This window comes from Peromyscus maniculatus, chromosome 1 (assembly GCF_049852395.1).
Source record: "Peromyscus maniculatus bairdii isolate BWxNUB_F1_BW_parent chromosome 1, HU_Pman_BW_mat_3.1, whole genome shotgun sequence".
In the NCBI taxonomy this organism is placed as follows: domain Eukaryota; kingdom Metazoa; phylum Chordata; class Mammalia; order Rodentia; family Cricetidae; genus Peromyscus; species Peromyscus maniculatus.
The window spans coordinates 157,657,976-157,683,297 of NC_134852.1; the positions used below are offsets into that span (position 1 = coordinate 157,657,976).

A 25,322-nucleotide genomic window follows, 5' to 3' on the forward strand; every position below is an offset into this window, starting at 1 on the left:
GGAGAGCTGCAGCACTCACACTGTGCCTTTGTGCTTTCCTGTAGATAGGATATCAAAATCCTATTGTGGACTGCAAGCCAAAAGCGAGGTGCTGTGCCCTCCCCAGGCTCTGAACCCAGACAGGAAGAATCACACACACTGCAAAGATGGTTGTTTGTGGAATTTATTTTTCTGGTTATAAAAGTAATACACGAAGAGCGTTGGATTTGGTGAGAATGCTTTGAGCCCTGGCTCTGTCACATGCCACCTGCAGGATTTAGACGGGTCACTTCTCAGAACTGCCACTTCCCCACGTGGGGAACTGCACTAGGCAGCCTGTGGCGCTCCTTCCAAAGATGGCAGTGCAGATCAAGGAACTGAGGAAGTACTTGGTAAACCAGAAAGTGCTGACAAATGGAAGGGTTAGTATCACCACCCTCAGCTGAGGTAGCACCAGAGTCCGAGCTCCTGCCCCTCCCCCGACTCCTAATCTCACACACACAACTCTGGGCCACTGACAGCCCTGGTTTGATGGATCGGGGGAAAGGGATCACACAATCTTCTCAAGCCTGGCCAGCTGGGGCCTCCTTGACCTGGTCCCTCCAGAACTGGGCATCTGCTGTGGCCAGCTGGGTAAGGATCTCCTCCAACTCAGGCCCATCTTCTGGAAATCGCTCACAGAAGGATCGGATGAGACCAGCAGCTGAGGCCTCATACTCTACAAGCTGTACTTCTGAGCCTGGGAGGAGATGGAGAGAAAACATCAGTACGGAAAGACGTGATGAGGGAAGAGGAGTCGTAATGACAGTCACAGGAGCAGGGAGGGCGGCTGACAGAGCTCTGTGGCACCAACGCTTCAACCTTTAGCCTGGTTATCTCATTTAGTCATTAGGATAACCTGTGAGGAAGGCAGAAGTACAGGAGCAGACTTAAATGAACTGCTACCGGCTTTCATCCTTCCCTCAAGTCAAGAGTTAAGTCTGGCATGGTAGTACACACCATAGCCCAGCACTCAAGGGGCCGAGGAAAGGAAGATCATTAATTTTAAGGCTAGTCTAGATAATTCTAGTCTCAACAAAACCAACCAAACCCCAGCAATCACTAACAAAAATGACCAATATGCTGTGCAATGTCAGGTAGCTGGAGAGAGAGAGAGAGAGAACTCAGGGATTGAGTACTTCTTGCTCTTGCAGAGGACCCAGGCTGCTCTCAGCTTGGCCTCCAGTACCCACAAGGTGACCCACAACCGCTTAGTCCTAGGGGATCCGATGCCCTCTTGTGGCCCCCAAGGGTACTGTATGCACACGGTGCACATACATACATGCAAGCAAAACACTTGCTACAATCCCAGCATATCGTGAAAAGTTTTCACCCAGTACCTGGGCCTGCAAGTCCTCCACCACCACCATCACCACTGCTACCAACTACCCAAGTGCTGGGGTAGAACCCAGGACCTATTACATGTTGAGCACATGCTCTACCATAGGTCATACTCCAACTCACCACTACCTTTGAAAAATCCAACCTGTTCCTCAGGTCTGGTTTAAGCATCACCACTTCCTCCCAAGAACTCTCCTGGATACTCTAAAGATATAGATGGGCTCTTTATCCAAGGGTTCAGAGCACTGTTAGTATCCTTAAAACATTCATTAACATTTCCCTGTGTGATTAACATCTCCATGTGTTCTCATTCCTAATGCGCTCTGAACCGCTTCAGGGGATGGCTGGATCCCATCCCCTCAGTGGCCTCCTCTGGACTGAATGTATCAAAGGGCAAAGAAAAATGAAGCGGAGAGATAAGAGACTGAAGGGGTTACTTTGTGTTGAGGGGCTGGAGACAGCATGTCTCAGGAAGGTGCCATTTAACAAGGACCTGATCAACAGGAAGAACCAGACAGGACAGATTGGAGGGACATCATGCCAAGGCAAGGGAACAGCATGTACCAAGGCTGTCGAGTAGAGTGGACTTGGTGCGCTGGAGAGGGAGAAGGGCACACAGGGTACCAGCACCATGCAGGCAGGATCAGGGATTCTAGAAATGGAAATGTTACTTGAGAAGGGGGGACGGCCGAGGACATCTCTATCCTGAATGCTGCTGATTCAAATTCTCGAAGGCCCAACTTGGCCTGTGCAGTCCCAGATCACTGCCTGACTTTACCTCCTTGCTAGGACCTTCCGGATCCTCCAGGCCTTGGCCTGCCCCCCCCCCCCCAAGCTCCTATTCTGTTGGCCTTCCCGAGACCTGCTGCTGCCTGACAACCGGTGTCCATGTGTGTGAGATGGAAAATGCCAAGGTTCTGGGCCTGAGGTCCGTCAGAAAGAACACAGCAGAGAGGAACCCTCCCTGAACCAATGTGTCATCTGATCTCTGCAAAGACCCCAGGTAGCTCCATCCAATGGGTGCACTATCCATTACCTTCCAGGTGAGTGTTGGGCTGGACAATCAGCTTCCGGGATTCCTTGCGCAGCAGCACCGTGTCCCTGAGCGTGAGGAAGCACTCTGGGGGTGCATCAGTGACTGCTGCATATCCCTCGTACAGGGCCCGCCCAGCAACCACATCCCCTGTGGACTTCAGCACCTGGAACGAGAATTAAGTGCCTAGGATGGGTACTCACTCACCTTGCATCCACAAGACTGCCAGGGACCATGGCCAGTTGTGTCCAGCTCTGGATAGGATATGCTATGATTTGTCTTCTATAAAATTTCAGTGCTAAAACTTAATGAGCTAGCTGGGTATATGGCACACACCTACAATCCCAGAACTTGGAAGGTGGGGCCAGGAAGATCAAGAGTTCAAAGGTCATCCTGGGCAACATAGGGAGTACAGCCTGAGCTATGTAAGACTGTCTGTCTGTCTGTCTGTCTGTCTCTGTCTCTCTCTCTCTCTCTCTCTCTTTTTTTCCTTTTTGGAGCTGAGGACGAACCTAGGGCCTTGAGCTTACTAGGAAAGTGCTCTACCACTGAGTTAAATCTCCAACCCATAAGACTGCCTCAAAAACAAACAAACAGGATGGGTGTGGTGGTGCAGCCTTTGATCTCAGCACTCGGGAGGTGGAGCCAGGCAGATTTCTGTGAGTTCGAGGCCAGCCTGGTCTACAGAGTGAGTTCCAGGATAGGCTCCAAAGCTACACAGAGAAACCCTGTCTCAAAAAAACAAAAACAAACAAACAAAAAAAAAAAAAAAAAAAAACAAACATCCTAGAATAAACATCCTAGATGGCTATTCCCACCCTGCTTTTTAAAGATAGAGTCTCACTATGTAAACCAGGCTTCACAACAGAACTGTTTCTGCCTTCTTCAGGCTGAGATTAAAGATATGTGGCAGAATGTCCGACAGCTAATTTTTAGAGGGCTGGTGTATATTAAGAGGTTTGGCTTTGGGCTTGAAGAGATGGCTCAGTGGGTAAGAACGAGAAGCATGAGTTCAAATCTCCAGCACCCATGTGAAAAAGCAGTGACACACGGGCCGTCATCCCAGGGCTAGGGGGAGGGGAGACAGGAGTGTCCCTGGGTCTTGCAGGCTGCCAGCCTTGCTCCAGGTTCAGTGAGGGACCCTGTTTCAAGGGGACATGGCAAGTGTGATGGAGCAGGACACACACGTGCATATGCCACACACACACCATACACACACACACACACACACACACACACACACACACACACACACACACACACACACCAAATTAATTTAAATGAAAAATAAAGGACAAGGTGGGGCTTTTAAGAGCACGGGGCCTCCTTTGTGAAGGGGATGAGGCCACACGAGGCAGCCATGGAAGCGCACCCTCCCCTTCCCCTGGCATAGGCTCTACTCCCGCACTGGCTTCCGTTACATTAGACCGTCTCGCTCACGACGCTGCTCAGCTTCCCTTTTGACCTTTCTCTCAGGCAGCTTCAGACACAGCCCAGGGGCACAGCACTTGCCTAGTAAGACTGAAGTCCAAGGTTTCACTCTTAGTCTTGCTCCCCAACATTTTTTCTACTCTATTTTTTTTCCTTCTTATCTTCGGTTAGATCTACAATCTTCCTATGAGCCTTCCTCTGTTCATCTCATTGGTTATCTAGTTTATTTCAAGGAAATCTATTTAGTTCTTTATCAAAATGTGCTTTTATGTTTACTTGGTCTATGTACACACGAATCTGTGTATGTATAACTGGTGGGGGTCTGTTCTCTCCTTCCAGCACACGGGCCCGGGGCGGGGTGGGGGTGGGAGTGGGGGGTGGGGGGTGACGACTCAGATCACCTCTCTCACTTCTTGGTTATACATGTTCATCAAGCCAACAAGCCAGACCTGAGTAGCTCAAACTGGAGAGTTAGGAACATGGATGCCAGAGGAGCCAGTGGTACCAGGAGTGATTCAGACAGGTACCGTCTCCTGGGAATGGGTCCTAGCACCATCGGTGGATAACAGAATCTGAATGTTCAAGGCCCTAATCCAAAAGGGTGTGCTATATATGTATAACTTCCACACATCTTCTGGTTTGGTACATTTTAAATCACATTTAGATTTCTTACAGATTTAAGATTTCTGTGTATGTGTTTGGTGTACATGCATGTGTGTTTGGTGTGTATGCATGTGTGTTTGGTGTATATGCATGTGTGTTTGGTGTATATGATTGTGTTTGGTGTACATGCATGTGTGTTTGGTGTATATGCATGCGTGTTTGGTGTGTGCGGAGGAAGCCAGAGGAAGACGTTGCGCAACCTGCTCTCCCTCTCCATCCATTCCCTTGAAATGGGGTCTCTCACTACACTTGGAGCTGGGCCGGCAGCCAGCAAGCGCAGCGGTCCTCCTGTCTCTGCCCTCACAGTGCTGGGGTTATAGGTCTATGCAACCAGGCCTGGCTTTTCACATAGGTTCTGGGGATCTGAACTCAGGTCCTTACGCTTGTGCAGCAAGCCTATTTCCCCTCCGAGACATATCTTCAGCCCTACTTTTTTTTTTTTTTTTAGACAGAGCCTACAAGTCCACCCAGGTCGGCCTCAAACTCACCATGTAGTGAAGGATGACCCTAAATTCCTGATCTTTCTGCCTCTACCCCTGACTGCTGGGATCACAGGTCCAAGTCAATACTTTTATAGTTCTGAGGATGGGACCCAGGGCTTCATGTACACTAGGCAAGCACTCTACCAAAATGCCCTCTAGCCCAGCCTGTTAGAGTACAATCATACCCAAGACAACAGAATGCTATGTAATTAGTTCTTATTCCATACTGTTCAGGGAACGACAAGAAAAATATTGCAGATGTCCAGTACATATGAGATGATTCTCCTGAATCTTTTTGCATGTGTGTAGTTGGTTGAATTTATGGATGTTATGGATGTGGAACTGGTGGATACAGAAACTGGACTATAGGAATAACAAGAAGCAGGAAGTCCCCGGGGAAAATGAACAGTCCATGCCATGTCTGAATGTGGGACTATTACTCAGTTCCAGCCAGCCAGTCACATAAGAATGGAGCCCACTGTTGCCAGAGCTCCCAAGAAGTCGTAGAGAAAGGCACACATCTAACCTTTGTTAATAGCAGTAGGGAAAAAATGGCTGACACAATACACAGCTGCATCAAAGATAACTTCATACTCTGTTTCTGGACACTGCTGAGGGAGGACATTGAACAGGATGCAGCCAAGAGTCTCCTGTACAGGACTCACCTGGGTCACTCATGATGGCAACACCTCTATCCCAGCACTAGGGAGAAAGAAGCAGGTCAGTCTCTGTGAGTCTGAGGGCAGCCTGGTCTACAGAGAGTTGAAGACCAGCCAGGGCTACATAGTGAGACCCTACTTAAAACAAAACAAAACAAAACAAAAAAAGGACCTACTGTAGTGATATATTGTGTACCCTACTAAACTTGCCTGGGGGATCAGAGGGCAGAGCCAGCCACTAGATTAAACACAGAGGCCAGGCAGTGGTGGCACACACCTTTAATCCCAGTACTGGGAAGCGCGCGCGCACACACACACGCCTTTAATCGCAGGAAGTGACGGCAGGGTGGAGAAAGGTCTATAAGGGGTGAGGAGATAGGAACTAAAGCAGTTCAGCTGAGACCCTTTCGGGTGAGGACTCAGAGGCTTTCAGTCTGAGGCAACAGGATTGGCTGAGGAGTTGGCGAGGTGAGGTTGGCTGTGGCTTGCTCTGCTTCTCTGATCTTTCAGCTTTCACCCCAATATCTGGCTCTGAGGGTTGTTTTAATTAAAAGACCATCTAAGATTCGAACAACAACCTACTGCCTCAGCCTCCCTGACTCCTACACCTACCCAATGCTCTGGGAACAGCTCCTTCTTTTTGCCATTTGCAGCAAAAATCTTCAATTTATTGAAAGGTTTAAAGCCTTGTGAGCTCCCAGAGGCTGGCAGCACGGCTTTCTCTCCTCAACACCTTCACAGCTGGCCCGTTACGACTAACTAAATTCCAGCCCTCACCCAGGTCTCCTTAGCTTTGCTAACTGTGCCCCCTTCCACCTCAGAACCCACCGAAGATATATATATTTTTTTTTTTTTTTTTTTTCGAGACAGGGTTTCTCTGTGTAGCTTTGCGCCTTTCCTGGAGCTCACTTGGTAGCCCAGGCTGGCCTCGAACTCACAGAGATCCGCCTGGCTCTGCCTCCCGAGTGCTGGGATTAAAGGCGTGCGCCACCAACGCCCGGCTTGAAGATATATTTTTTTATCTAGTGCCTTTTATCCTTAGTTATCTTTTGGTAGTGAAGGAATGAAACCCAGGGTCTCACATATATTTTAAGTATACACTCTACCTCCAGTCCCTAATTTAATTTTATTTAACTTTACAAGCATGTGCTTTAGCTGGATGTGGTGATGCACACCTATAATCTCAGCACTTGGGAGGCAGAAGCAGAAGGATGACACAAGTTCAAGGCTAGCCTGGTCTACGTAGGGAGTTCTAGGCCACCCAAGGATATACATGTATGACCTGGTCCCGAAAAATTAAAAAAAAAAAAAAAAGAAAGAAAGAAATGAAAACGAAAAACAAAAATCAACAGGGCAGGTGGGATAGCTGTAGTGGGTAGCCGCCCACGACAGACAGCTCAGCAGATAAACACAATCGCCACACAAGCCTGATGACCTGAGTCTGATTCCCAAAACCGACATAAATGCAAGAGAATCAACTTCACAAATTATCTATGACCTCTATACACACTGTAGCACATGCACAACTCCTCAATATCACACACACACACACACACACACACACACACACACACACACACACACACACACACACACACAAGACAGGGTTTCTCTGTGTAGCCTTGGATATCCTGGAACAACTCATTCTGTAGACCAGGCTGGCCTTAAACTCACCGAGATCTGCATGCCTCTTACACTTACACTTACACACACACACATTTTTAAAAACAAAAATCACCCCAAACTCCCACATGTTTTATGGAAAGACTCTTTAGACCTTCCTGGAAACAGATGGGCATACAATCACAGAGATACTTTGATCCTAATTCAAAGAATCCTAACTTTATGATTTATAATATATGTAGTGCTGAAAACACTCACTATGTCCCTGTTCTAGTAGAAAGTACCATACCATAAAGATAGGTTCCTCAGGGGCTGGAGAAATGGCTCAGTGGTTAAGAGCACTTGGCTAGTCTTCCAGATGGACCTGGGTTCGATTCCCAGCACCCACATGCTGGCTCACAATTGATATAGAATATTATTTTAAGGTGTGTTACATTTGTTTATACTGTGGAACATTTGTTTAATGCTGCAAAGATGTGTTGCATTTGTTTAACTTTGTAAAGCTGTGTTACTTTGCCTGTCTAAAACACCTGATGGTCTAATAGAGCTAAATGGCCAATAGCTAGGCAGGAAAAAGGATTGGTGGGGCTGCCAGGCAGAGAATAAATAGGAGGAGAAATCTGGAGAGAGAGATCTAGGAGTGAGAGAAGGAGGAAGAAGACTCCAGGGGCCAGCCACCCAGCTAGACAGTGAGCCACAGAGTAAGAAGTAAAGAAAGGTATACAGGATAAAGACAAAAGCCCAGAGGCAAAAGATAGATGGGATAATTTAGGTTAAGAAAAGCTGGCTAAAAATAAGCCAAGCCAAGGCCAGGCACTTATAAGTAAGAATAAGCCTCTGTGTGTTTTGTATTTATTTGGGAGCTGGGTGGCGGGCCCCCAAAATCATCAAAGAGTGGAAAACAGCCAACTGCTCACAACTGTCTGCAACTCCAGGTCCAGGGGAGTCAACGCCCACTCCGGGCTCTGTAAACATCGGTCATTCCTTTCCAGTCTCACTCACTGTCACACCCATACAGCTCTTTGCCATGGCATCTTTTTCTCAGTCACTAGAGAGACGTGCTGGATGAAGGGACCGGCCAGGAGGTTAAGCGGTACTGGCAGAATGAGGGAGGGCCAGAGAAGAGGCTGGAGGGGGCCAAGGTGAGACTTCCACGTACCTGGAGTCTGCGTAGGAACCGCTCCAAGGCAGGTCTGCCCACTGACCGGATCTTGCTGCGGTCCAGGTGGACACGGGCATCTGGGCGCCCATCAGAGCCTGTGGTGGGCGTGACGGTGACAAGTCCTTCGCCAGCCTCCAGCAAAACCCTCAGGATCACAAACCGGGCCTGCATGTGGGCCTACCAAGGCCAGGGAAAGAGGTCGCGTGAAGCCTCCTCAGTGCTCGAGGCAAAGCTGGTTAACGTGTTCACCATGCTGTCAGCTGTCACTGTCCATTTACCCCTCCTTCTGCTCCCCCCTCCCCCCAATCCTTCCTTTCTTCTCCCCAGCCTGTTCACTGGGGCAGGCTGTGTAAGCAGGGCCCGGGGCTCTACACCCCCTCATCACGTGCCACAGCTCTTGATGCTCCAGACAGCAGCTACTCCTGGGGTCCCCTCACTATCAAGACCCTGAGGACTCTCTTTCCCAATCTCTTTTGTTCGAGACAGGGTTTCTCTGTGTAGCCTTGGTTGTCCTTGATCTGTAGACCAGGCTGTCTTTGAACTCACAGAGATCCGCCTGCCTCTGCCTCCCTAGTGCTGCGATTAAAGGCGTGCGCCACCACAGATGGCTCCTTCCCAGTCTTCTTCATGTTCAGCAATGGAACCAAGCAGGCATCATTATCCCCTCTTTTACATATGACAAAACATCGAGGCCCAGAAGTGAAGAAGTGACTGGCCAAAGTCACACAGTGGCTGTGTGGGCACAGTCAGGGTCAGACCTCAGTCCAGACTCTAAAATCTATTTCCTTTTATCTGTATATGTATGTGCACACACACGATTTTCTTTGTCTTTCTCTCTTTAGTTTTTCAAAAACTTGTTTCATTTTTATTTTATATGCATGGGTGTTTTGCTTACATGTATGTGTACCACACATATATGCAGTGTCTGTGGAATCCAGGAAAAAGGTTGGATTCCTTGGAACTGGAGTTATAGGCAATTCTTAGCTGTCATGTGAGTGCTGGGAATTGAACCTGGGTCCTCTGGAAGAGCAGCCAGTGCCCTTAACCACTGAGCCATCTCTGCAGCTCTCTTTTCTCTCTTGTGATGGGGTCTTGCTATGTTGCCCAGGCTTCTCAGGAACTTCTGGGTTCAGGTAAGACTCCTGTCTCAGATTCCCCCAGCAGCGGCAGGTCGTATAGTGCAGACCCTTTGATGACACGTACTACCTCCTCAATCCGTATTTACTTGATTTTGTTTAAAAAAAAGAGGGGGGGGGAGCAGCAAACTGGCTTGATGAGTACGTACAAGCCTGACAACTTGAGTTTGACTCCCAGGACTCATAAACTGGAAGGAGAGATCTAACTCTACACACACAAATAATAAATTTTAAAAAAAATTAAATCACTGTTGATTACCATAGTTTCAAACTACATGTTGGTCAGGTGTAGTGGCACATATTTTTAATCCCAGCACTCTGGAGGCAGAAGCAGGTACATCTCTGAGTTCAAGGCCAGTCTGCCCTACAGAGAGAGTTCCAGGACAGCCAGGGCTACACAGAGAAACCCTGTCTTGAAAAACACAAAACAACCAAACAAAAACAAAAAACAAAACAACCTCCCCCAAAACGGCTAAAAAGGAAGTGCATGAATTTGGACCCTGACTCGTTTTCTAGCAGCAATGCAGTGGGTGGGGTTTGTCCCACCAACAGTAGAGTCTGGGGTTGGAGTTTCTGCCTCAGGGAGTGCACCTGTCCCATCCCTGCACCCAGAATCCTCCCAGTGGCCACGTGCAAGCTCCCTCCCTATCCTGAGGTGGCTCCTCCCCGGTCTCACCTGCCGCCAGTTGGCCGCCTCTGGAGTGTAGAACTCCAAAGCCAAGAGCCCAGCCCGAACCATGTTGAGCCAGTTTACGTAGATGACATCTTCTGCATCAGCTCCCTCAAAGCCAAAGATCCTGGTGGAGGGGAGACAGGGATGATCCTACGCTCCAGCACCCTCAGAGCTGCCCAGTGTGGGGACTCGGGCACCACCCCTCCAGCCCACGGTTCCTACTCCAGCACTTGGGGGTTGAGGCAGAGGTAGAGGCCCACACTCTCGGCCCGGCACTCTTCGTAGCTGGAGGCAATGGTGCTGAATTTGCTATCCCATGTCTCTCCACTCCGGTACCAGCTCTGAATCTAGAAGGATGACCCAGGACCCAGGAATCAGGCCCCGCCTGTGTCCCCACCCCGGCAGCCTGGCTCCATGGATGCTCTGCTCACCTGCTCCCCAGTCTCTGGGTTGGTCACTGTATCCTGGTCAAAGTTGAACGCACCTTTCTCATCCTGTAGAAGAAGGGGTCATGAATGTTGGGGTAGGCTAGGGGGCAGTGGCCCTGGGCGGAATCTAAGTGGCTCAGAAAGACAAGGAAAGGGACCAGTCGGGCAGGAACCATGAGTACACTGTTACACTAATGCCTGCAACCCTCAGAGCTCTGTGACGCCAACCACCTCCACGGACCCCTCAGCAGCAGAGGAACCACCCACTCACTTCACTGGACAGAGAGGGAAATGGGTCCGGACAAGGAAGGGACCACTTGAAATTGTGAACCCAGACTACCCGGACTGTGTGGGAGAAACCCCATGGGCAGGCCAAAGAGCCTGCCGCTCCCCATGTGTCATGGCCCCAACATGCTGCCAGCATGAGCCCCCACCGCCCCACCCCCTGCCACATGCCACGAGTCTCTCACGTATCACACATTTAGTCCTCACAGCCACCGCCTGGAGGAAGGCTCCACCCTCACCACATCACAGGTGGGAAAACGGAGGCTCAGAGACCGAGAGCCCCCAAATGGCATCGGGCTGCATAACCTCTCTGCCTCCTAACACTCATACGTGTTTGCTAAGACCCTACTGTGCGGGGCTTACGCCTCACCTCCTCTTTTATCTTCACAATAGTTCATGTGATGGCGTCAGACATTCCATTGTACAGGTGGGTCCCCTGAGGCCCGGCCAGAAGAAAAGTATTTAAGACCATGGCCTGAGTAGAGACTGGATGAGACACCATGCTGGGCCGCTGTCCCTTCAGCTGCTTCCTAAATTCTCTTGACTTACCAGGTCCAGCTCCGGCCCTCCCTCATCTAGAGAGGCAGTCCCAGCAATGGGAGCAGGCCCGACCCAGAACACCGTTATCGCGGGTAGACCTTACCCTCCTCGGGATAGTTCAGCTACGTGGCTCCACACTGCGAGCCCACGAGTTCCCTTAGCCTGCTGGAAAGACTGTCAGCCCTTTCCATGTTCCCCAAGTGCAAGCCAAGGGCTCCAGGCACTGGGACCAATGGAGACAGTCCCTTAAGCAGAAAACACTTGGCTTGAGCCCCTCCCCCTAATTGTTCCAGGAGCCCGGATGACTGAATAGGTAGAGGGCTCCCCAAGACCGTTCAGCTGCTGACTGCTGACCAGGAGGGGCTGCTGGGCTCCGGCCGGGGAAGCTCCCCTTACAGGTATGACTCAGGTGGCCCCTAGACAGAGACCAGGGAGGGCCAGTCTCTGCCGCTGCCATGCCAAGGCTGTGACACTGTCTCTGCACCTGGGTCCTGTTCTTTTCCAGACACTGAAGGAGCCATGCTGCCCTGGAAATGAACAGCTGCCCTGGAAATGAACAGCTTCCCTGTGCGTGCAACAGGTCAAAAGGCCCCTGCTGGCCCTTCTTACCTGCACAAAGAGCTTGCCGCTGCCGTGACCCAAGAGCTCGTGTAACCCCACCTGCACGTCAAAGGACGGCCCCTTCCAGCGGATATACAGGTCCTGCCAAGAGAAACCAAGACCCCACTGGTCACCATTTCACCGTGGGCACGTAGTACACCAGGCCTCTCAGCAAGACTGAGGCCCATGTGGGGAACGTGCTTTCTGGAAGCCAAGCTCACTCCATTCCACACATGTGGAGAGGCCCAACTCAAACTCACAGTGACCCAGGGGGAGGGCCTGCCTCCACAGTGCACCCTGTGAGGAGAGGAAAGCCCCTCGGGGACAAAGGGTCAACGGCAGGAGAGCGTCGAGGCCAGGACCAAAGCTGGACTCTGACCTTGTGCTGGTCCCCAGGTAGTCTAGCCCCAAGCCTCAGCCAGCCAGCGCCTACCTTGTCCTCTTCCTCCAAGAACGTGAGTTTCTCCCGCTTCGTGGCATAGGCCACAGCCAACACATTGCCGAGAGACACATTCTTAAAGCCTTCCGTCTGTCTCAGGTCATCATCTAGAAGATAAGGAAGAGAGCTGACACAGGGAAGGGCAGAGGTCAGGGGGAGCGGAGAGAAGGGGGAGCAGCAGAGGGCAGTCTGTGGTGAGAAATGCGTGTGGAGGGGAGGAATATAGGGGACTTCCTTGAACCGGGAGGATACGAAGGGAGCTCACAGTTGGGGATGTTAATGCCCGCAGGGATGCCGGAGCCAGCAAAGGTGAGGACGTCCAGGGAGGTGAAGTCAGGGGTGAGGAACTTGTCCTTCTCAAAGGCCGGAGGCCAGGGCAGCTCCTTCAGCAGCTGCTCAGCACTTGCCACCAGCCGCTCGAACTTGGCACTCATGGCTTTGTTCACCATGGCCACGAAACCTGCCGGGAGGTGGGGCTATGGTCTGGCAGCATCCTGGGGTCCCACCGCGCCCTACCCAGCTCCTCCAGCCACGGCCTGTACAATGAACACTGCTGTGTGCCGCAGCACTATGCTGGCTGCTGGGGACTGCCAGGTCCCGGGTCCCAGGCCCCAGGCAGGAAAGCTGCAGGCATGGGAATTCCCTCATGGTCCTATGAACTCAGGTCTGAGCCTCCTATGGTCCTTTCCTCTCTACTGCCAGGCTAATCCCTGGCTTAGCAACTCAGTATCCAGCCTCTCTACCCAGAAGGAGGAGAAGGAGAGCAGGCGGAGACCAGTCTGAATCCTGCGGCAATGACCTGCCTGTGGGACGGGGACCGAGGCTGCCTGCCGTCAGCTGGGGATGGCAGCTGCCTCAGTCTCCAGGGAGAGGCACACCCACTCCTGGCTGGTGAGTGCATCACTACACACAAGACTCCACGCTGCTCGGAGGTCTGACTACTCGGCATCACAGAACACACGGGCAAATCCAGAGTAAGAAATCAAGTTTGTCTGTCTGTCTGTCTGTCTGTCTACTGAGGGCCTTGCCAAGTCACAGGGCACCTGGACTCAGCTACCACTATGGTAAAAGCCTCATGTGATGGCTCACTGAGACAATGGAGGTTAACTCTGTACTACACGAGGCCTGGATGTCACAAGTCCACTGCCCCAGGGCTGCTGTTTACTTCTAGGAGGGAAGGACAGAACCCTCGAGGGAGAATGGGAGTGTACAAAAGGGAGTTCCGCCCAGCCTTCCCCTCCACGAGAAGTTACCTTCAAACTCTCCTCGGGAGCCAAAGGGGTCACGGTAGCTCTCAATGAAGCCAATGTAACTAGAGGAGAGAATGGGAGAGATGGAGGAGATCTAGCAGAAGGCCTGGAGGGGGAGCAAAGGCTGGCACCTCACCTCTCCACAATGGGGCCTTTGTCCTGAATCCAGAAGCGGGAGCCCCTCTTATGGGCCTCAATGGAGCCCTGGGTGAAGCTCTCCATGTACTGGGCCAGCATCTGCTCCTGGTGGCTGTTGGCTGCATATGCCTGGGGTAAAAGAGCTCTGGTCAGCCTTGGACCATCCAACTTTGTTGCCCAGAAGGGCTGTAAGCGCCCCCCGCCCCCCAGGTCCCAGCCAGACCTACCTTGGCTTTCTCCAAGTGTTCTACCACCTTCTGGAGGATGGGAGCATAGTCCCCCCGGGTGACCTGGAAATGGCTCCCCTGGAATTCATAGCTCTTTAGCTTGGAAGTCAATTCGGAATCGAGAGCGGGGTCTAAGGAATGAAGAAACACTCAGGGAAAAGGCCAGGCCAGGACACCCCAGCAGGCTTTTCACTCTGGCCCACTAAGAACTTCAAAGGCTCCCCATTGCCGACAGAAATTAGGATAACTTCTCTTCTTCAAACACGCATGCATATACTAGGGGCTGGGATGTGGCTCAGTTGACAGAGTGCATGCGTAGCATGCACAAAGCCCCGGGTTTGATACCTAGCACTGCATAAACTAGGCAAGGTGCACAGATCTAATCCTGCTGATTGGGAAGTGGAGACAGGAGGATCACACTGAGTTTGAGACCAGCCTGAGCGAGAGTGAGACCTTGTCTCAAAAGCACAGGGGCTGTAGATACGGCTCAGAGGGCACAGGTTCCAACCACCGAGCCTGATGACCCGAGTTTAAGCCCTAGTTTGTCCTCCGCATGGTGAGAGGACAGAATCAACCTTTGTGGATCGTCCTCTGACTTCTGTTCCAGGACACGTGTGCACACGCCAGATGTTAAAAAGAAAAGAAACAGCGAAACAGCAGGGTGTGTGCTGCACACCTGCCACACCGTCAGCTGGAAGTGGACATGGGAAGATGAGGAGCTGAGGGGCCTCTCAGGTCCGCTGTGAGTCTAGGGTATCCTTAAAGACTACAGAAGACCCTACCTCAAGAAAACAAAAAATAACCCCCACAAAAACCCAATACTCCGTACACACACACCAAGAGTTATGGCGGACACAGTAGTGTACACCTGTACTCCCATCAGACTAGCCTGAACCACAAAGTTAGACTCTGTCCTAAAAAATAATAACGGGACTAGAGAGATGGCCCAGTGGTTATGAGTACATATTGCAAGCCAGGCGGTGGTGGTGCATTCCTTTAATCCCAACACTTGGGAGGCAGAGGCAGGCCGATCTTTGTGAGTTCAAGGCCAGCCTGGGCTACAGAGTGAGTTCCAGGAAAGGTGCAAGCTACACAAAGACTCTGTCTCAAAAAACAAAAATAAACAAACAAGAAAAGAATACATATTGCTCTTGCAAGACAGTGGTGGCACACACCTTTAATCCCATCACTCAGGAGGCAGAGGCAGGCAGATCTCTTAGTTCAAGGCCAGCCTGATCTACAGAGCAAGTTCTAGGACAGCCAAGGCTACACAGAGAAACCCTGTCTTGAAAAAACAAAACAAAACAAACAAAAAAGAATATATATTGCTCTTGCAGAAGATCCAGGTTCAGTTCCAACATCCCTATCAGGTGTATTATGGTCATCTGTAACTCCAGTACCACAGGATCTGACACCCTCTCCTGGCCTCCTCCAGCGCCTGCACATACATGGTGCACAGAAACTCACACAGGCACACACACTATACACATAAAGAAAAAATAGGAAGAAACAAACCTTTGAAAAAAATGAATTAAAAAAAGAGCCACATCTCAAAAACTCTGAGAGCTGAGTGTAACTGGGGACAGGAGCTGATGATGACGACAGGAATTTGTGTACAAGGAAGGGACCACTAGCCAAGGAACACAGACACCTAGGCAGTCTTCTAGAAGCTGGAAAAGGCAAGTTTTCAGTACTTGGAATAGGATCCAGGGCCTGGAGCAGGCTAGGCCAGTGCTCTTCCACGATCCACATTCCCAGCCCCAAAGCCAGTCTTGGCCGCTGCCCTACCCTGCATCCTGTGCGGCTGGTGTGTTCCAGTTTCTACATCATCGTGATCCCCTCTGTTTCCCAGACCCATGTCCCTTTGCTTTCTTTTTAAAGATTTATTTGTTGCTATGTTGTGTATATGATGAATGCTTGCATATATGTATACACGTGCAGTACACATACATGTATGTGCACCACATCCACGCCTGGTACCCAGGAAAGCCGGAAGAGAGGGTTGGGTGCCCTGACACTGGAGGTACGGCTGGCCTGATGTGAGTGCTTGGAACCAAACACAGGTCCTCAAGAAGAGCCAGGAGAACTCTGAACCACTAAGCCATCTCTCTAGCTGATGTGTCCTTTCTTTTAGTCAAAACAGACTTCGTGCTGTCCCCTAAGCTTTTCCATCACCCTGCAGTGGCTCAGCCATCACCTCTATCTGGAGTGCCTATGGTATGTCCATTCACTACCCTCCCACACTCCCACACTGGGTCCCTGAGTACTATCAAGCACCAGGCACTGGGAAAGACAATGACAGAAACAAATGGTCCATTCTAGCAGAGGGCTTGTCGTCAAGACACAGAAGACCAACTAGGAAACTACTGGGAGAGCTGGGAAAGGTCCCTAAAAAGGTGCCATCCACATCCAGCCATGGGATGGAGAGGGGTTGGCTGGGTAAAGATGAACGAGGCTAGAAGTTGTTCGGGGCAGGAAGTGGGCAACAAATTGTGTGAAGCCTTGGTGACGAGATGTAAGAATCCGGAGCTGTAGAATGTGGCTGGAGGCTGGGGACTGGCTGGGGATGTGGACGGATAAAAAACAGCTAGCAAAGGGCAGCAGAGCAGCCTAAATATATTCACCCTCCTTGCTTTGTAATAGGTCCCCACTGCTGCCTCTCCCTGTCTGAGTGGCTGGGCAGATGCTGACCTCGCTCTGGGGTGGGCTTGAGACCAGGTAGAGCCCATCAGAGCCCTGTCCCTGGAGACCAGGCAGAGCCCATCAGAGCCCTGTCCCTGGAGACCAGGCAGAGCCCATCAGAGCCCTGTCCCTTGCCCACTCACAAACTCCAAAACGAGTCGAGAGCCACTCTTTTGCTGTATGAAGAGAATACCGGGACCCAAGGACTCTTTCTGCTGGAGGAGCCGGGCTGCTGCCCTGAGCCACCTGTCATGAGGTGGCTGACATCGGACATTGGGGCCTGAGCGCACCTGTGTTGAGCACTGAGGCCAGTCGCACCTCATAGTGGGACTTCCCTTCCGGGTCGACCACCTTGAAGAGCCGTGTGTTGTATGCACTGAGGTTCTGGAAAAGACCAGAGCAGGGTTTAAGGGATGGGGAGATCAGGGAGACTGGGGAGGGTGGAGGAGTCCCATGGACAACAGTGAGGCAAAGTTGGCCGGGGCTTCCCTGAGGAACCTTCCCAAGCCTACCATCAGGAGAGGACAGGCCGGCCGGGGATGGCGTCAAGCACTGCTCCACACACTAAATACTAACTTAAAAAAACAAAACACTGAGCAGTGCACGCCTTTAATCCCAGGAGGCGGCAGAAGCAGGCAGATCGCTGTGTGTTCAAGGCCAGTCTGGTGTACTGAGTGAGACCCTGCCTCAAAACACTAAACTAAACTAAACTAATACACTGGGGCTGAGAGATGGCTCAGGAGTTACAGGACCTTATGCACTGCTTTTGCAGAAGACCCAGGTTTGGTTCCCAGCACCTACACGGTGGCTTGGCTCACAACCACCTCTAAGTCCAGCCCTAGGACAGCCAAGGGCTCTTGAATAAAGGTGGCGGCACACATTACATACATTCAGGCACACACATACAAAATATAATAAACAGATTTTTTAGTTAAAAAATTATATATATGGTCCACACACGTGCCACAGTGCTTGTGTGAAGGTCTCAGAATAATTTCAGGACTATGTGGCTCCCAGAGATCAAACTCATGTCATGGGCTTACTGGCAAGTACCTTCACTCACTGAGCCATTCACCATCCATCCCTGTGAGCGGTAACTTTCACTAAGCATCAGCTTGACCGTGTGAGGCACAGAGGCACTTCAGCCAGCTCTTAGCTGTGTGAGATGGACTTGGGAAACAGCCGCACAGTTGGCAAGTGGCTGAGGAACACAGGCCCCCAAGAGCCCCATCTTGGAAGTGTGGGAATGGCAGGGGTGGATGCATCCCATCCTGGCACACATGTAACTTCTTTGTCTCCCTGATTGGCATAGGCTTAACTCACGCACAAAGATTCCTTAAGTCTTTTCTACCTCAAGGACCCAAGGTGCCCATATGTCTTTTGAGTTCAAGCTAGGACCCAAGAACAGGTGCCCATGGTGAACGGACAGGGACAAGGAGCCCCACCAAACCAGTGTCCCAAATTGCCCATTCCCAAACCTGAGAGTCCAGAAAGTCCTGGGCCAGCTTAGCATCCTCCATGGTACAATTCCCAGAGAAATAGGTGGTGACTCCCTGTTGGGGAAGAGACAGTGAGAGAGGTGTGAGTGCAGAGTCACTGAGGTCTCGGGGGACCCCATCCGGCAGCTGGTGGCTTCCTTCCTAGGCTCTCTGCAACCCCCCCCCCCCAGTACCTCCCCCCTGTCCATCTATTTCCAAGGGGAAGAGCTATAAAACAGATTATCATCTGGAACATTTTTTATGTATTTTTCTCCTGTGAGACAGGGTCTCACTATGCAGCCCACACTGGCCTGATACAACCATCCTGACTCAAGCTCCTGAGCTGGGATTACAGGCTTGTGCCACCATGCCTAACTCAGTCTTTCCTCCGGCTTGGCCCCCATCCCTTTTCCCATGCAGCCCAAGCAATCCCTAGAGGCAGGGACCCTTGAGCCCCTGCATCCTTCCCTCCTAGACTCCCTTCTCCTGCTAGTTCTTCTTTCCTTACTTCCTCAGGCACCCACATCCAGAAGGCAGGACAGACCTGGAAGAACATTCTAGAATCATTCCATCCAGTCCCTTCCCATTTTACAGATGACAAGCAGGCCTGTGGTGCCAAGTGGCTTTAGCCAGAGAGAGGAAGAACCCCTGCCTCCCATCAGCTGCCCTTCCATGCATACCAAGCAGCCTCAGGGATGCCCTCCAGTCTACCAAGCTCTTGCATGGTGAGGCTCACCTCATTCCCCAGCCCGAGGTGTCGAAGCTTTGGCTCCAGGGAGAACATAAGCTCCCCACAGGTCTGCCAGAGGTCCCTGACTTCTGGCTGCTGCTGGGCAGCCTTGCTCCCCAGGATCACACGTTCAAGCTTTTCCTGCAAGGAAAAAGGAAGTCACTGGCCTGCCCACATGCCCTTCAAACGTCCAGGACCTCCCTCTACTTGAACCTAAGACCTCACAGTATAGCCCAGAGAACAGCAGCATCAGCAAAAACTGAGAAGAGTGCAGTCCCAGGCTACCACGGACCTGCTCAATCAGACACTGCGTGGACATCACCAGGCCACGTGTACAGGCGTCAACATCTGAGGAACAGTAGTGTATGGGCGCTGCCTATTCCCAGGGATGACCAGCAGACATCTAACCGTTCACATTTACACAACCCGCCCTTGACCGACTCTCAGATCAGCAGTCTGAAAGGGTTGTACTCCTCCTTTATGTGTGTGTCTGCAGCCCTTGGGGATGCTGAGTGGCACCCACGGTCACAGTGTCCCACTGACAGGGACAGGGCTTGAGTCTGCACCTTTGACTCCAACCAGGGTCCCTTCTACACTCTCCAACCACAGCCCACCTCCGCCTCCGGGCCACCCTCCCCAACTCACCTTGGGCAGGTTAGGAACAAACTTGGTGTCACCGAAGGACTTGTAGTTGCCCATGTTGGCGTAGACCCCTGCAGCATAGACCAGGAATGCCTGGGGAGTGGAGGCCACACAGCATCATACACCTGAGAAGCCCCGCCCTTTCGCTTTCAGGAAAATGTCAGCCTGAGACCAGAACACCAGGGCAAACCAGTGTGGAAGAGGTGGGGCGATCTCAGGGCAGAACCCTGATCCTAGGAGGCCCCAGTCTGGCCCAATTTGTTGTCACAGATCAAATTCACCCTGACCCCACTATGTGGACAAACTGGTTTCAGCAGCTACCAAAAACACCTAGGGTGGAAAGAGCAGGAACCTGCTTCCCACAGCTCCAAGGGTAGCCATGCAAGCTGGCTAGGACAGTGAGAGAATCACCTTCTCTTGCTATAGGCTGAACTAAATAAATAGTCAAGCTGGCTAACATCACCATGTCCTATTACCGGAATGGTGAGAGAACACTGAGAGATGAAGATCCCATCTCAACAGCATTGAACAACTGAATCCAAGGGCACCTGAAGCCTCTTCTAGCCCTGGACCTTACACTTATGTGAGCTAATAATTCTCTTGCCTTTTTTTTTTTTTTTTTTTTTGAGACAGGGTCTCATTAGGTAGCCCTGGCTGTTCTGGAACTCACTCTGTAGACCAGGCTGGCCTTGAACTAAAGACCTATGCCACCACCACCCAGCTATAATGCTTTCTTTTTTAAAAAATTAATTTATTTTAAATTTATTTATTTATTATGTACACAGAAGAGGGCACCAGATCTCATTACAAATGGTTGTGAGCCACCATGTGGGTGCTGGGAATTGAACTCAGGACCTTTGGAAGAGCAGTTGGTGCTCTTAACCTCTGAGCCATCTCTCCAGCCCATATAATGCTTTCTTTGAGCCACTTTGTATTGAGCTTCTGCTACTTTTGAACAAAAGAATCCCATTGAAAATAGCTGACACTTGGGTAGTACTTCTCACTGACAGGCATTTCCGCAGAGATCAGCTCTTTTAAACAGTAGACCCAGGCCCAAAGACAGGAAGCATTAGCCACAGCTCAAAAGAGGTGAAGAAACAATAACCTTGGCTCAGTCTGATCCTTTCCTTTTCCTTACAGAAAACCAGGTCCCAGTCCACACACTCCTGGTGGGAACATGATACGTTGAAGCATTTTTCAGAAACATTTTATTTGGAGATAGGGTCTCACTAGGTAGCCCTGGCTTGTCTAGAGTTCAATATGTAGATCAGGCTGGTCTTGAACTCACAGAGACCTGCCTACCTCTGCTTCCCCAGTGTTAAGACTAAAGGTGTCCACCACGGGTGGCCTTGGAAGATCATTATAAATGTACAGAGCCGTCAACCCAGCATTTCTATTTCCACAAACAGTTCCTGCCCACACACTTATACAAGGAGGAGCATGTGGCACGGATTGCAAGAAAAAGTAGAAACTGTCTCAAACGTCCAACGTTAAAAACAGAAACTAGTCTGGTTACACTGCCAGGGAGTGCTTCACAGCCAATAAAAGGACATGGATGAATATATACTCTCTGGGAGTTCTCCAGGACACAGAGATCTGCAAAAGAGGCAGTATACAGAACACTGAGAACACGATGGACCTGAGTTTGAATACCCAGCCCTCACATAAAAAAGTCAGGCATGGCCATGCACGCATGTGAGTTCAGCACTGGGAAGGTGGTGTGTACACAGGCTATCCTGGGAGCTTTATAGTCAGTCAACAAGCTTTGGTTCCGTATGAGACCCTGTTTGGGGGCTAAAGGGATGACTCAGTGATTAAGAGCTCTCCCAGAGGACCCGAGTTCGGTTCCCAGCATCCATGTGAGGTGGATCTAATGCCTCTTGCTTCTGAGGGCACTTAAAACTCACACACACACACACACACACACACACACACATTAAATAAATCTTTGTAAAAGAGAGAGATCCTGTTTCAAGGGAGTAACTTCTCGGCTGGAATCTCTATGTTCAATACTTGCACATGTGCACACAAGACTGTCATTTTACATTTTAAAAAAGTAAGTTAAACAGATGTACTGTGCACATACAAGTGTCAGTATCCAATGCACTGACAGAGAACAGGAAAGGACTAGCCACGGTGGCTACCTCTGGAGAGACAATGAGCATGTGTGACTGTCTGCGTTTTGTACGTTTCTGAACTGCTGCAATGCACTAAGAATTTGTGTGTTATCTGGCCAATACATCCACAGACAAGAACTAGGGGGCAAGTAGAACATCTTACCCAGGCTCCTCACAATGCAGAAGAGTAACTCAAACTTCCTGATTTCTATCCAGGCCGCCTTTCTGTCCTCTCAATACCAGCTGCTAATTCCTTTGTGTAATTACTGCAGACTGCCAAGAACAATGGAAGCTAGGCTGGCCTCAAACTCACAACAACCTTTCCACCTCAACCTCTAGAGTGCCGGAATTAATGGGGTACACCACTATGCCTGACTTGCCTCCCTGCATCTTGAAGTGGGCACTGTTCTAAGCAGGTCACCACAATACTAAGGGGAGACCACGTGTCTATTCTACAGACCGGAAGTCTGAGGCTACAGGTAGGTGTGTGTGTGTGTGTGTGTGTGTGTGTGTGTGTGTGTGTGTGTGTGTACACATGCGTATGCATGCATGCATTTGAGCTAGCAACCTTTAGTCTAATCCTCTATCTAGCTGAAGAGAGAGCTCTGTGCCCTTTGATCCTGGTCCTTCACACCCTTCTAGAAGCCCCTCAGAAAACCAGGCTGGCCTGTGAGAACTGACCTGATACTCTTCTTCGGTGAGACCTTCAGCCAGGGCATGTTGGCGCAGCTGGTCAGGGTCCTGGGCTCGGAAGAGACGGCTAAGCAGGGCATAGATGTAGGGGGCTTCGGGGGAGGTCTGGAGCAGCACAGCCAGGCCTCCATACCAAGCAGCCCTAGACAGGTGATGGGCATAGAGGCGCTCTGTGGGGGACAGCAGGCGGAAGGCCTCACGGCAGTCCAGGCTAGACACACCGATGTCATTGGGCAGGATGTACTGGGTATCTGCCATGGGCCCTGCAAGGACACATCACAGTCATTTCAGAGGACACACCATCTTCACATCGTCTCTGAACTCCCATGAGCTAACTTCTTCCATCCAAAAGCCCAGGAGGGGTCATCCAGAAGCATCCATTCACCTGATATGCTGAAATCCAAAGATGCAAATACTTAGTGGGCCAGTTTGGGCCTGTGGCCTCTTGGACTTAAAGTCTGACTCCAACTACCTCATATTATAGACAGGGAAACTGAGGCTCAAAGATGCCAAGACTTTTTTCTAAGCATCCAAAGGAGGAATCAGCAGAATAAACCCTCACTGCTGGACTCCCAGGCCAGGCCACTCCCATCACCTCCACCTTCTCAGACTTCCTAGCCTCTCGGTTCAGAACTCCTCAACACCTCCAGCCCATCCCTGCTGACCACTCCATCCTTCCTGTCCACCCCTGCTCCAGCCTGCTCCATCAGAGAGTTCTAAAACCCAAGCCAGCCGCTTCCCTTTCCTGCACCTCTCTTTCCTCCTCTGTAAAACTGAGTATGAAGATGGGTATGCAAATTAGAAGAGGCCACTCCCAGGGCAGGGATGTAACTCAGTAGGTAGAGTGTTTGCCTAGCACTAACCAGGCCCTGGGTTGGAGTCCAAGGCCAGTCTGGGGTACATGAAACCCTGTCAAAAACAAGCAAATCGAAAAAGTATTCATGTTCTTGTATGCTTTTCCTTCCCAGCATCTGCCCGTCTCCTCCCTTTTCTTCAGCCCTCCATTGTCCTTCTTTCTTCTGTTGCTCCGCCTGGAAAGCTGTACAAGGTCACAACCCATTTTCCAGATAGAGACACTGACATTTGGAAAACAAGCAACTTATCCAAAGCTTTGCAGCCCAGATGGGACCCAGGGAATTCCCAACACACCACATTCTCTACGCCCCGCCCCTGACTCTGTGCTCCCCAATCGCGCGCCCCGCCCCAACTACCCAGTCGCCGGGGCTCGGAAAGGGGTGTTAACTCTTTACTGCCTGCAAATCCTCCTTGGCCCGAAAGCAGGGAGCGATTTGGAAGAGGCACTGAAGGGTGGACAGAAAGAGAATGATCTTGCGCGCACAGCCCGGCCACGCTCCGATCCCCTAAAGATGACACGCCGTGACCCCAAAACCAGGGCCCGGCACCTCACCTGCTGCAGCTGCTCCGTTTGCAAACTCACTTCCTGCTTCCGGCTCCCCCCCCCCATTCATTGGGACTTCACAAGCCCCGCCCCCGCCGACCAATTGTCAGGCCCCTGGGATCAGATGGGCGGCGGTTCCAGCCAGTGTACGAGCTGAGGACAGCACCTCCCTCATCAACTCACCGCCCCCGGGCGCTGTGGGTGGTGCTTGCTTAGAAGGGCCCTGAAGCCTTGGCCTTTTGTCCGCTGGCCACGTTCGAGCGGAGGAGTGGCGAGGGGGGAAGGGTGGGGGAGTGGTTTGGGGATTGGTAACCCACGTAGCTGCTGCCTGGTGCAGACAGAGGGGACTGACAAGGTCCCCAAACACAAGGATCCTGTACATCAGGAGCCCCACACACATTTATCTGGGACCCTGCCCTCTTCGGGGTTTAGTGTCCCTCCTATCTGGGTTTGGCGGTTAGCAACAAGCATGTAGAGAGGAGTGTAGCAATGTGGATCCCCTTCCTCTCTGGATTTGGGGTTTGGGGATGCTATTTGGAGACTTCAGAGCTCTTGCAAAGAGCAGAGGCTACATGCGAAGAAGCTCCGGGCAGAGCAGAAGTAGTTCCACCCACGCAGGGGTGTAGAAAAATGGTACCGGCGCTTCACTGGCTGGCCATGGGCCTGGAAGCAACCCTTAAACATTTGAAGCCCCAGTTTCCTCAACACACGCGAAGATGAGGGCAGCAAGGAGCTGCTATTTTCTTCCTGCAGCCGTTTGCCGAGCTGCCTAGAAAAGCGGCCTCCGATTACTTAAGGGCAAGCATGCGGTCGCTTTTAGTAGTCAGGGTGGTGTCTGTCCCCCCAGTGCCTGCAAGGTCCTGCAATGGCTGACATGGCAACGAGCTTGAGTTAGACTGGAAGCTGATTAGACCTCTCACCTACCGGTTATGTGACTTTAGGCGGGTCATTTCTCTGACTCTTGAGCTCTGTCAGCTTTACTTCAGAACTAATAAGTGAATCTGCTCCAAGGAATGGGCGACTGTGAAGGGGTAGTGCTGCCCCCTAGGGTTGTGTAGGAGGTAGTGTCTTTGGACTAAAATCCAACACTCTCCTTGCCACGTCTGTGGATAGGGCCCAATGTAACCAATGCCCAGGCACCAGTTTCTCTTCCAAAAAGGTACCCAAGACTGGCTTGTCCCCCAATGACAGTAGCTGTTGGCTCTGATTGGTGCTTGTCATTGTAAGAGGGAATTCTGTAAAAATGCTTATGTCCTGCGGAAACTCTCCTTCTTTCCTTTGCCTTTTTTCATTGTTTTAGAATAGGTATAAAGTTGATGGACTCAGATGAAGTTGAAGTGTAGCTATACCAGGCGGGAGAGGTAGAGCTGTCCATAGGCACCAAGGGGTAGCAAGCGAAGGATCCCAGTACCCAAGACCCCAACCAAACTGCACGATGCCATTTTATAATCTC

At 51.1% G+C, this 25,322-nt stretch overlaps 1 protein-coding gene across 6 annotated transcripts; it reads right to left on the minus strand.

Moving 5' to 3' along the window:
• Nucleotides 1–147: 147 nt before the first annotated feature.
• Nucleotides 148–24,050, minus strand: Dpp3 (dipeptidyl peptidase 3). Of its 6 annotated transcripts, none has more exons than XM_006980576.2 (18): nt 23,879–24,050; nt 22,459–22,733; nt 19,664–19,753; nt 19,025–19,159; nt 18,289–18,363; nt 17,101–17,194; nt 14,129–14,259; nt 13,900–14,030; nt 13,767–13,825; nt 12,779–12,973; nt 12,508–12,620; nt 12,084–12,176; nt 10,653–10,715; nt 10,444–10,568; nt 10,225–10,345; nt 8,410–8,589; nt 2,396–2,558; nt 148–718 (listed from the first exon to the last, which is right to left on the minus strand). In XM_006980576.2, the coding sequence occupies exons 1-18, from the start codon at nt 23,937–23,939 to the stop codon at nt 543–545; spliced, it is 2,280 nt and encodes a 759-aa protein (XP_006980638.2). In that variant the 5' UTR covers nt 23,940–24,050; the 3' UTR covers nt 148–542. The 6 variants fall into 6 exon arrangements, with proteins under 6 accessions (XP_006980638.2, XP_042114866.1, XP_042114861.1 ...); XM_042258932.2 differs by having other exon boundaries at nt 23,721–23,885; XM_042258927.2 differs by having other exon boundaries at nt 23,682–23,885.
• Nucleotides 24,051–25,322: the final 1,272 nt, after the last annotated feature.

Excerpts from the sequence above, each read along its gene's own strand:
- Dpp3 (XM_076556894.1), bottom strand. The coding sequence starts at position 23,624 with ATGTGGTGTGTTGGGAATTCCCTGGGTCCCATCTGGGCTGCAAAGCTT. Across the intron at positions 13,826-13,899 it reads AAAGGCCCCATTGTGGAGAG|TTACATTGGCTTCATTGAGA; the intron begins GTGAGGTGCCAG and ends TCTCTCCTCTAG. Across the intron at positions 2,559-8,409 it reads GGTTCCTACGCAGACTCCAG|GTGCTGAAGTCCACAGGGGA; the intron begins GTACGTGGAAGT and ends TTCTCGTTCCAG.